General features: G+C 36.0%; 1 protein-coding gene across 10 annotated transcripts in view; it reads left to right on the top strand.

The window, feature by feature from the left end:
• Cntn4 (contactin 4) overlaps positions 1-12,636 on the top strand; it is a 1,052,004-nt gene that overhangs the window by 1,009,295 nt on the left and 30,073 nt on the right. For all 10 annotated transcript variants that reach the window (XM_045133612.1, XM_045133613.1, XM_045133605.1 and 7 more), the window contains one exon: positions 7,800-7,975. In XM_045133612.1, coding sequence (XP_044989547.1) covers positions 7,800-7,975 — 176 coding nt within the window. The remainder of the gene's footprint in view (positions 1-7,799; positions 7,976-12,636) is intronic.

Below are 12,636 nucleotides of genomic sequence, written 5' to 3'. Positions count from 1 at the left end.
CAAGCTGGGTTACCAGCACAGGCACCGTAGTTATCTTTTTTTCTTTTTTTTCTTTTTTTTTTTTTCCGAGGTAGGGTCTCACTCTGGTCCAGGCTGACTTGGAATTAACTATGTAGTCTCAGGGTGGCCTTGAACTCTCCATGATCCTCCTACCTCTGCCTCCCAAGTGCTGGGACTAAAGGTATGTGCCACCACTCTTAGCTATTCATACTTATCTTTAACTAGGTGTCATGCCAGAAGTAGGCAACAGGTGTTTATGGAAGTGCAAGACCCCTAAAGACCTAATAATAGGGTAAGAACATGACACATTCAAAAAAAAAATATGACTATCCAACAAGCATTATTGCTAAGAAATCTTAAATGTCAATGTTGATGAGCTTCATGAAGGGTAAAGATCACCAGCAATCAAGGATGGCCTGGCAAGGAATGTGGGAAGGTACCCTGAACTTTGATGTGATGCTCTTAAGGGACAACAGACCTTATCCAGCTGGGCTAGGCATCTGATAGGCTTTTTTTTTTTTTTTTTTGGATTATTTTATTTTGTTTTTATGAGAATGAGAGTGAGAGCAAGAGACAGAGAGAGGGAAGAAGAGAATTGGTACATCAGGGCTTCTGGCCTCCGCAGTTGAACTCCAGATGTGTGTGTGTGTGACCTTGTGCATCTGGTTTACATGGGTTCTGGGAAGTCAAACCTGAGTCTTAAGGTTTTGTAGGCAAACACCTCAAGCACTAATACATTGCTCCATCCCCTGGTAGTTCTTTTTTATCCATTTGAATACTTCTGGAAGTTAAAAATCATGTTTTCAAAAGCCCAATTTCCTGGGGGAAAGTCAAATTATTACAAACTTCTTCCTTATGCTTAGTTAAAATATGCTTGGTGCTCATTCCTTTCTACTGTGATTCATACAAAATCCACAGTTAAGCTTCTGCCTGTAAGCCCTGCATATATGTGAACATTACTGTTATGTCTCTTCTAATTTCTCTTTCTGGTGCTAGATACTTTCAGTGGTTTTGACCATTACAGATTCATTAGATTCTTTACCAGCCTGGGCATACTAATCTGTCAGTGAATCTAAAGGACGGTTTTAGTAAGCTGTGCTCTGAGCAATGCAAAATACAACTGAGTTATTGCCTCTTTATATTACAATAGCATATACAATGGATGCAGGCTATGATTACATTAGCTTTCTCTTTTTTGTGAACTACCAGCTCTTCAGTGTATACCTAGATCACTGTTGTGTTGACTATAGCTCTTTGCTTTTCTGCTTTTAAGTTTGATCCTAGATAAGAAGGTTAGTCCATCTTAAATCACTCAGCATCTTGATTCTCATCTGATGTTTCTGTCCTTACTGTTAGACACATGTCTTTTTTAAAAAATATTTTATTTCTAGGGATGGTGAGATGGCTTAGTGGTTAAGGTCCTTGGCTGTGAAGCTTAAGGATCCATGTTTGACTCTCCAGATCCCACATAAGCCAGACACACAAAGGTGAGGCAAACGCAAGGTTGCACATGCCCACTAGGTGGTGCAACCATCTGGAGTTGGATTGCAGTGGCTGAGAACATGCCATGTCCATTCTCTCTCCCTCTCCCTCTCCCTCTCCCTCTCCCTCTCCTTCTCCCTCCCTCCCTCCCTCCCTCCCTCCCTCCCTCCCTCCCTCCCTCTCTCTCTCTCTCTCTCTCTCTCTCTCTCTCTCTCTCTCTCTCATTCTCCAAAATAAAACATATAAGAGAAAAGGGCAGAGAGAGAAAGAGGGAGAGAGAATGGGTGCACCAGAGCCTTCTGCTGCTGCAAACAAAATCCAGCTGCATGCACCACCTTGTACATCTAGCTTACATAGATCCTAAGGAATCTAACCTGGGTCCTCTGGCTTTGCAGGCAAGTGCCTTAACCACTAAGCAATCTCTCCAGCTCCCTAGACACATGTCTTATATAGAATTGATCCTTTATCCTGCATTCAGTTAATTTTATTGAAACATAAGGAGCCAACTATAGAGTGCTGAAAAGTATTCATAAAAATATGGTCTCCTGGATGATTATTATTATTAATCAACAGTCTCTACTGTGGTATTTAGCTATCATTAATGCAGTCCTCTGTCCATCTTCCCTTGTGTCATTAGAAGTAAACTGGATATCAGCCCCTTGGAAAGCACCAGGATTTTAAAGAATCCATGTTTAAAATCCTTCCTAAAAGGTAATTTAAAGAAAGATGTAATCCTACCAAAAGATCATCACAGCCATTACTGTCAAGAAATTTGCTAACATGAGGAAATGATGTAAGATGAGTAAGCACACCATTATTTTCATAATAGGTACTAAGTATCTTGACACTATGATGTAAATATAATAAAATTATAAAGTAAAATGGAGTATTTGACATGTTATGAGAATAACAGCATCAAAATTGAATCATTAACCCATGGATCCTAAAACACTTTATTTTTAAATTATTTATTTATTTGAAAGCAGAGAGAGAGAGAGAGAGAGAGAGAGAGAGAGATAAAGAGCATTCCAGGGCCTCTAGCAACTATAAATGAACTCCAGACACATGCCACTTTGTGCATCTGGCTATTCGTGGATACTGGGGAATTTAATCCAGGTTGTTAGGCTTTGAAGGTATGCATCTTAACCATGGAGCCATGTCTCCAGCCCCTAAGCCTTTTTGCTATAGTATATTCATTGTAAAATGATGGGTTTCACTGACATTTTCATGCATATATACTTACTTTGTTCATATTCAACCCTATTACTCTACCTTGCCTCCATACCCCACCTGTTTCCTGGTGCTACCCTCTCTTCAATTAGGCCATGCTCCTACTTTCACATCCCATATACAATCATTGTTCTTAAATCTGGATTCCACACTTGAGAGTTTGTCTTTGAGAGTCTGGATTCTTTCAATTAACATGATGATCTCCAGTTCTACCCATTTTACCACAAAAGGCCTAATTTTATTTTATTTTTATTTTTATTTTTATTTATTTATTTATTGGTTTTTCAAGGTAGGGTCTCACTCTGGTCCAGGCTGACCTGGAATTAACTCTGTTATCTCAGGGTGGCCTTGAACTCATGGCAATCCTCCTACCTCTGCCTCCCGAGTGCTGGGATTAAAGGTGTGCGCCACCATGCCTGGCTTCTAATTTTATTTTTTTAATGGTTTTATTCTTCATGGGCTGAATGGAACTCTATTATACATAGCTACAACATTTTATTTTTGCAATACTATTATTTATTTATTTATTTATTTATTTATTTATTTTAAAGAGAAAAAGATAGAGGGAGAGACACACAGAGAGAGTATGGGCATGCCAGGGATTCCTACCACTACAAAATAATTTCAGATATATGTGCCACTTTGTACATCTGGCCTTATGTGGGTACTGCGGAACCAAACCCAAGCTATCAGGCTTTGCAAGCAAGCACCTTTAACTGTTGAGCTATCACTCTAGCCACCACCCCCAAAACACACATTTTTGTTATCTGCTAATCTATTGATGGATATATATGCTTACTCCATAATTAGACTTTTGTGAATAGTGCTGCAATAAACATGGATGTATAGGTATCTCTGTTGTATGACCAAAAGCTCCTGTTCTAATAAGCAATAACTCTAATTCAGAAAGTCTGCAGTAATAGTCAAAGTTAGATGTCATATGGCTTGGATATGTATTGCAATGTATGCATCCAGTTGTCATTCTGGTTATTAACAGTGTTTAATAATGAACTTTTCATTGTGATTGTTATAGTCTTTAGTCAAGAGCACTTAGTTTACCTTCTGTCATCTACACATTATTGAAAATACTATACGAAGTAAAATAAATTTTATAAACTCCAGGAGTCATAAGCAGTTGCTTAACACTTATTTTTCTGTCTTCTGGAATCAACACAAGAAGGAAAGTTTATGGGTGGTGTTAGTCCTACTTATTGTTTCCATTTAATTGAATCCAAATCCAGCCATCAGTTTACATCTTGAGTTCTAATTGCCTCTGAGAGTTTTGTGCACAGAACAATAGCTAGAGTGACTCTTCAAAACAGAAGTCATAAATACCAGTTCTTCCTGATGGTGATAAATTAAAACCATAGGAAACCAGACAGTTTGTTTTTGCAATAAGCCATCTGTTTATTTATGTACAGCATTTGTATTCAAATTTAAGAAAATTAATCAAGTAAAAGGCATCAGAATTCATAACACAGCAAACAAGAGTGTGGAGGAAACATACACTGAGAACACTAAGGAGTTAATGAGGTTTTGAACCTCTTTAGTTTAATCTTCTATAGTCCTTTGGAGACCTCTCTGGTGTGTATGCTGTGCATGACTTGCTTTGCATTGATTCTTACTACTTCAGAGCTCAGAACATGAATCAGTGACAAGTACTAAATTAATGAATTAGCTTCTGTCAGCACAGCAACTGGACAAGCATGATTCGTTATGTAAAGAACTTCTCTGATCCTTGTTTAACGGGCAACTGAGATTGCTAATAATAACAATAATAATAATAGTAATAAATTAATTACAGATCCTTGCATGTGCTTAGAGTGGGGAGCTACTCAGTGATATAGGGTGTGCTTACCATTATACAAAAGGTAGGTCCAATCCCCAGTACCAAACATATATATATGTTTTTTTCCTTTTGGTACTGGGGATTGGACCTACCTTTTGTATATATATGTATACATATATATACATATGTGTATATATATATATACATATATATATATGTGGATAGATAGATAGATAGATAGATACATAGATACATAGATAGATAGATTCAAATTCAAATGGCAATAAACGTTGAAAATTGTTGATTACCCAAATGTTGTCAGGAATTAAAGAGACAGATATTTTAAAGTAATTGAGTCTGGATATTTGACTCTGCCCTCCTAAGTTTGATGTGTGAGCTGAGAGGTAGAACCAGCATTTTAAGCATCACTGATTGCTACCTGTTTGGGACAGTAAGTTCATACTCTTTAGCTGAAGCTCTCTTTGTTGCATTCTTAGAATTCCTTCTGCATTTAAATGTATTCAGTTGATTGCATATAGTAAAGAATGCAAATTGCTAGAGTAAGCCCTTAAGCTTCTACTCTAAGTGAGTTGTACTAGAGATCATATTTTCAGCTACATGAAGAAAGGATTAGCGGTATAATAGTTCCTTAACCACACTTAAACAGGTCTTTTTGTCTATTAAGTGAGGATAATAATAGTATTTGTCTGTTACAAATAAATTAAATAATCCATCAAAAGTATGCAACAGTGCTAAAGACCTTAGTCATTATAACTGTTATTCTTTCACCCTCTTCTATGTAAAATATCCTTGTGATAGATACATATTTGGTAGCTATATTATTTATATATAATAACCTTGGAAAATATACATTAGGTGAGTATATTAATTACTTTTCTCATCATTATAACCAAATACATGACAAGTAGCAGCTTAGGGGAGGACAGATTTATTTTGCTCATGGTTTGAGGAGATGGAGCCATTATAATGAGGGAAGGGATGGCAGCTGACAGCTATGTTGCAATTGCTCCATGGAGGAGGAAGCAGATATCAGATAAGAAGTTGGGACAGTGACCCATTTCCTCCAGTGAGGCTCTGTCTTCTAAAATCTTACAACCTCATAAAGCAATGTCACCAGCTGGGGACTAAGTACTGAAACACATGAACCTAGAGGACATTTGACTTCAAAAACAATAATTGTGCATAAATCAAAAAATCACTGAATGAGGTATTGACATGAATATCCAGATAGCAAAATCAGAGTATAACAACTTAAATGTAGATTTAGATAACATCTTTGCCAAATTAAAAAAAAAAGGGCAGATAAGTAATTTCAGCCTGAGAGTATTTGTTTCAGTCTGCATTCAACATATGAGGAACATTTTAATTCAAAAACATCAGATAATACGTTGAATCAAAGTGGAGCTATTCCTAGACTTCTGCTTACAAAAAGATTTGCATTTAATTTGTTCCCTCAATCATAAACAATCTTATCCTGTATCTATTCCTGAGTGTTAGTGAATCAATAGATTTGTATTATGTAGCTCTGAAAAGCTCCAGACTGGAATCAGGAAATTTGTCATTACCTCAAGCTGGCAGTGCTTATTGTTCACAGCTCTTTTCACAGACATTACTCACGCAGTACTAACTTAAAGTACGTCAGTGCGTTTATCGTGATCTTTTCCTGTTTTCAAGAATATAGCAAAAGTATATCTTACTACTAGATCATAACCTATTTAAGACATCCTTTTATAACATAGTTGAATAAAAGGGTAAAAATAACAGAAATACCATTTCAGTAGATGAAATTTTGGTGTGTAGGGACTGTGATAAATGTTTGAGGTGAGAGATAAGAGATATGAGGTGATGGACTTGATCACAAAAATCCAAATCAAAGCATCACAGTGTACCCCACAAATATGTACAATAAAAGTCTTCCATGAGTTATAATTTCAAAATTACCATCTGAGAGTTTAATCCAAAAAGTTTAATTTAGTAAATATTTGTAGACTTTACAGCTTTAAAGTTAATCCTATGAATATGGAAGATAACTAATCTACCTTCTATTTTCTCTAGTTATTTATCTTACTTGCAATGATTTGCTTAGTTTGATCTACTATAAGGAAATTGCTGGAACATTGCTGAATTTTTATTTTTATTTATGTGGCCATCATGTTGATTATATGTAAATATCACTTGTTACTATTGTACTTTTCACATTTTGGGAGCACATGTTACATTGAAAAAATAACAAGGTCTCACTGTGTGAATGTAGGTTTGGATATATAAACTTCCCTTGTTAAGCTAGCCTGTTTCATCCCCAGAAAAAAATAATATAAAGGGTTATTGTGTTCACTTGTACAATTATTTTTCAGAAGTGATAGATGTTTATCATTTTGTCAATGGTACTTACTATGTAATTTGTGATGATATTTGTAATTAAATTTCCTAAAACTCCTATTAGTTTCAAAGTGGTAAACTATAATTTGAATACCACACTCTACAGATTATAAAATATCTTGACAAATAAATTAACTCATATTAAGTGGGTACCATGTTTACAATGTTATAAAGAAAAAAAAATGAGCCAAAGGACTGAGAGAAGCTATATCTAAATGAAAACAGACCTCCCATCATTTCTTGGAAGTTTTATTTGGATATGATTTGGTTTTGCTTTGTATTAGAAATGGTTTGCTTTGGTTTGGTTTGGTTTATTGTTCCTTCTTTGAATTTTCTAAATTTGCTGTACTAAGACACTTAATCCGTTAATAACAGGAAAAAATAAAAGCCCTGAAAACTTCAAGTTCTATGGATTTTCCTATTTGTATGCAACAGCCATGGAGCTTTAGTGAGACTGGGGAGATCTGTAAACCTTCTCAAAGGATGCTCTTTCATAGCAGCCAGCCAAAAACTATGTTCCTCTGTGAGCATCTGCACACAGCTCACCTCATAGCTTTGGGCTCAGTTCTGTTGCTCTCTTAACGCTCATATCATGAGCAGTTTCTTTTGTTTATATACTAAATAACCTCCTGCCAGAATCTGAGTTTCCCAGGTGGCTTGGATTTGATTTTTCTCAGCCTAAGAAAAATACCACCAAACTATTTCACCTCCTCTTAGATTCTACAGTGTGTCTTTACACATGATCATGAACTTTGTTGCACTATAATTTTCTTCTTTTTGCTTTTTTTTGTTGTTGATTTTTATTTTTTGATAGTGCTAGGTATTGAATTCAAGGCCTTGCATACTTTACAATCTAGCCATATCTACCACCTCTATTCTTTCTCTTTGAAATTTCCAGATCCAACAAAGGTACTGGTTCCCCCTTCTAGCATGGACGTCACTGTGGGAGAAAGCATTGTCCTGCCATGTCAGGTGACACATGACCACTCCCTCGACATTGTGTTTACCTGGCTATTTAATGGACATCTGATAGACTTCGACAAAGATGGTGACCACTTTGAAAGGGTTGGAGGGGTAAGTATTAATATCACACTATCTAAAGCAGACATCATACAACTGAACTGACTCACATTAACTTGTTCAGGTTAACTTGAAAAAGACATAAAGTTAAGTTACTACCTTGTCATTTTTAAAAAAATACTTATTTATTTGTAAGCAGAGAAAGAGAAAATGAGTGTTCCAGGGCCTCCTGCTATTGTAAATGAATTCCAGATGCATGTGCCACCTGGTACATCTGGTTTTATGTGGGCACTGGGGAATCAAACTCAGGTCGTTAGGCTTTATAGGCATGTGCCTTCAGCACTAAGCCATCTCTCCAGCCCTACCTTATAATTTTGCTTAAAGATCTTATTCATAAATCTCTTGGTTAATTCTCGAATCTTTATGTACAAGTTATTGAATAATCTGACATGGAAAGCCTACTCTCTAATTACACAAGAATCCTCTAGGCTAGTTATTCAATTCCTATGTGAATGAGAAAACTTGAAGCTCATAGGAGTTATGTGACAAACATTTCCTTCACAGCTCCTTCATGATAGCACTCAGCTTAGAACTTCCAAACTTAAGCTTTATGTATAATACCATATTATAAACCATAAAAAGTGCTTAGGAAAACAAGGTGAAGCTAATAAATATCTTAAATGTAATCTTACAGTCTATTGTACTCCTTTTGATTCCTATGGAATACTCATCTATCATAAAATTGGGGCTTACTCTCTTGCTTCTGTAAGTCTCCTTAGGTTACTAATTATCTCATTGTACTCTGAATCCAAGCACTTCAATTTTTGAAATGCCTTACTTTCCATAAAAATACATATTATATTGAATAGATAACAAGAGAAGTTTGAAATGGAAACAATCTGTGCCTATCAGAATCATTCTCAACAATTATTTTTCTGCCCTAACACAGCCCTACATTCCCACTGGTAATAAAAATTCACTCTGACTACCACTTTCTCAGTAAGGCCTAATCAAAAACCAGCAGAGTATGAAAACAGGGCTATGATTTGAAAAGCCTTCTCTCCCTCAACACTGCCACAAGAATATGATTTACTCATTTGCTCATTTCATCTCCCCCCACACTCCTTAGCTTGAGTATAAATGGCCTGAAGCTAACAACTCTATCCATAGGATATATTTGTGGCATATTTTCCACCTAACTAATGTAATAGTTCTATTCATTACACACATGCTGACTTTCTCAGAGTTTGAGTTATAGAGCACTAACAATGATTTAAATAGCTATTTTCTCATTCTCCCAAGGATGATATCCAACTGGTACCATTTTAGATGCATAGAAGTTAATTCATAGCACCAATGGATGTGTTTGTTTATTAGGCACTATCTTTTGAAATACTGGTTGAGAAAGGCTGAATAAAATTGCCAATATTAGCTATTCTATACCTCTTTCATCTAGTTCATCTTAATAAGATTGGCTTAGTGAGACAGTTATTAACTATTTCATGAAAGCCCTGAAAATATTAAATACTATGATGTATAAAAATATACATGATCTGATCTGGGTGTGGTGGTACATGCATTTAATCCCAGTACTTGGGAGGCACAGGTAGGAGTAACACAGAGAGTTCAAGACCACCCTGAGACTTGAGACTGCATAAAATTCCAGATCAACCTGGGCTAGAGTGAAACCCTATGAAAAAAAGTGTTTATATATGTATACACACACACACACACACACACACACACACACACACACACACACACATACATGCATGCCCGATGCCTACCACAAAAAGAAGTGTAATTCTGGAAATAATTTAATGCTTTAATACTTGAAAGAAATATATTAATTATAAAACAGGAAACTATAAATTGATAAAGTTCTTCATAAACTAAAGAAAATGTTGTTTTTCACATGAAAGCCATTTCACAGGTAGCAAAGATATTAGAAATACTATCTCAGAGTTATTTTTTTGTTACAAGTACCCACTAGTTAGAATAGATTCTTAACCATCAAAAAGAATGGCTTGGAGCTAGAGAGATGGCTTAGAGGTTAAGGCATTTGTCTGTGAAGCCCAAAAACTCATGTTTGAATCTCCAGGTCCCACTTAAGTCAAATGCACAGTGACACAGCTCAATGTTGCACATGAGAACAAGGGGGCACCCATGTCTCAAGTTAATTCACAGTGGCTAAAGGCCCTGGCATGCCCATTTTTTCTTTCTCAAAATAAATAAATAAATAAAAGGATAAATGTCCAGTCAGACCCACTGGGCACTAGACAAAATTCGGCTGAGGTGCAGATGGAGACATCCTAATAGAGTTAAGGACTAAGGGCCACATTTTACCTGTGGAATCACTCTCATTCAAACATACATAGGTGTATACACCTACCATTTGGAAGGTAGAAGGATTCAAGTTGAGACCAGTGTGGGCTACATGCTGAGCTCTAGGTCAGCCTGTGATGAAGAGAAACCTTGTATTAAATATATAAATAAATCTAACAATTTTGAAAAGGAATCACTGTCATTTGCCTTTCATGTGGGAAATGAGAACTATCTCTCTACTCTGTGAAAGTTGTTCTATCATCAAAATCAGGAATCCATGCTTGTAAAAAAAGAAGTGTAAATTTGAAGACAGCACTACAGATAATGAGAGTTATGTCGATCAGCCACCAGGGTTGTAAATGTCTATATTATTAGGATTTGATAATACAAGTGGAAAGCTTGTGCTATTTTTGAGGTTAAATTCTTTGCAATGTTTCATATTGTTGGAAATGATGGTTGATAGAGTTAGCCTATTGAGGTTTGGGGAAAGTCATTATTTTATTTTCTTCAAGTGTCCTGTCAGAAAAATAGTTGTTTTTCACATGAAAGCCAATTTCACAGAACAGACCACAATAGATAGGGTGGGAGGCAGGACACAGGCCAGTACGTTGTTGTTCTCTTTGATAAGAATATAGCTGTAGATCTCAATAACAGTTTAATCTGTACTTTTCCAAGGAAAAGAGCAGTCTCCTGTGAGACTCTTAACCTCACTCTTGACTTTATTTTTAATCTCAGTTTGATTTTAAATCTATAGATCCAGCCAAAAATTTAGAATAACTGGAGCAAATTCTAAGTCATGAGCCATGAGACTGTGTTAGTATATTGCTATGTTCTGAAATATTCAAGCTATAAGTTTTTTAGACATCTAAGTCCCTAGTGAATAAAATGAATTACTGAGACAATATAAGCATTTCCTTTTGCCAATTTGGCTCCCACCTTAAGATCAATATGGCTTCCACCTTAAAATCACTATGGATTCCCACTTTCTCTGAATACATTTCCTCATGAAGGCTCATTAAAAAAAAAAAAAATTAACTTCTACTTGAAGCCCTGCATATGAAATATTTTAGGTAAGGAAAAGTAATAATATTGCTTATGATAATTCATTTTGTGTACAAAATATCTAATCATTTACCCAGAGCCTTCATATTATATATTAGCCCCATAATCTTCTCAAAATTGCTGAGAAATTGGTTATTAATTATTTTCCTATTTTCCTGAGTAATTGTGAGATGTGATCAGTATATAGTGAGAATTGGATGAGAACACAAGTGTTATAAATAAAATAACTTTTAGGTGAAAAAGATCATAGCTCTTCTTGAATTAGATTTAAGGTCTTTGACATGATTGTTTCACAAAGAAAATTGATCATGACCATCAATAATATGAGTTTAATTTACTCGATGCTTCATAGTCTGTGAAAAGATTTTATGTAGACATACAGTCTCATTTGATTCTCACAACATAGCACAGCAGGCAAGGCATTCTTCTTTCAAAGGTCAATAAACTAAGGCATAGATAGATTAAGAGACTTAGATGAAATCACACAGCAGGGATCAGCCCATAGCAATGACATACCCACCCTGCAGCTCTCCCTTCAGGATAAACTGTTGCCTCTCTTCTAATCCTGTTTTCAACAATTGGCAGTTTTGTCTCTTTTGTCGTCCTTGGTAAATATGAATGTGGTGCGCTGTACTAAAACAAAAGGAAGAAGCCAAGTACTTGATTTCAAATGAGGATAAGTTCTTCCTGGAGGGGAATACAAAATTACCATCAAGAACAAGTACTGAGGGCTGGAGAGATGGCTTAGCAGTTAAGGTGCTTGCCAAAGGAACCAGGTTCGATTTCCCAGGACCCACATAAGCCAAATGCACAAGGTGGCACATGTGTCTGGAGTTTGTCTGCAGTTGCTAGAGGCCCTGGTGTGCCCATTCTCCCTCCTTTTCTCTCTGTCAAATAAATAAATAACTAGAACAGGTATTGAAAACAGATTCAAATCTAGTGCTGCCTCCTATTACCTCAACAGCTTTAAACTAGTCATCTAAAGTCTTTGTTTAACAGTTCTCTCCTCTGTAAAATAAGCCTAACAAGAGTCCTTGTCTCATAGGACATCTGAGTATTTAGTGAGTTAATGTAACTTAAGCATTTGGAAGGTGCCTGCTACATATAAAATACCCCCAAACAACAGTAATTATCATTACTTTTGGAGGACTAGAGACTTCAAGGTCTGTGTCAACTTCTTGTTGCACATCATTGGAGAAATCAGGGAAGCCAACATATCCTGAATTCTCTTGTCAACCTTTAGAGATTCACAAAGAATTACATTTCAAATCAGACCCATAGAGTTTCTGCTTGCTTGCTCTCCAAGTTTTCAAACTGCTGGGCTACGA

The sequence above is a fragment of the Jaculus jaculus genome, chromosome 14 (assembly GCF_020740685.1).
Source record: "Jaculus jaculus isolate mJacJac1 chromosome 14, mJacJac1.mat.Y.cur, whole genome shotgun sequence".
Lineage (NCBI taxonomy): Eukaryota > Metazoa > Chordata > Mammalia > Rodentia > Dipodidae > Jaculus > Jaculus jaculus.
The sequence above is the reverse complement of the archived record's forward strand: the minus strand, read 5'-3'. Positions and strand labels throughout refer to the sequence as shown.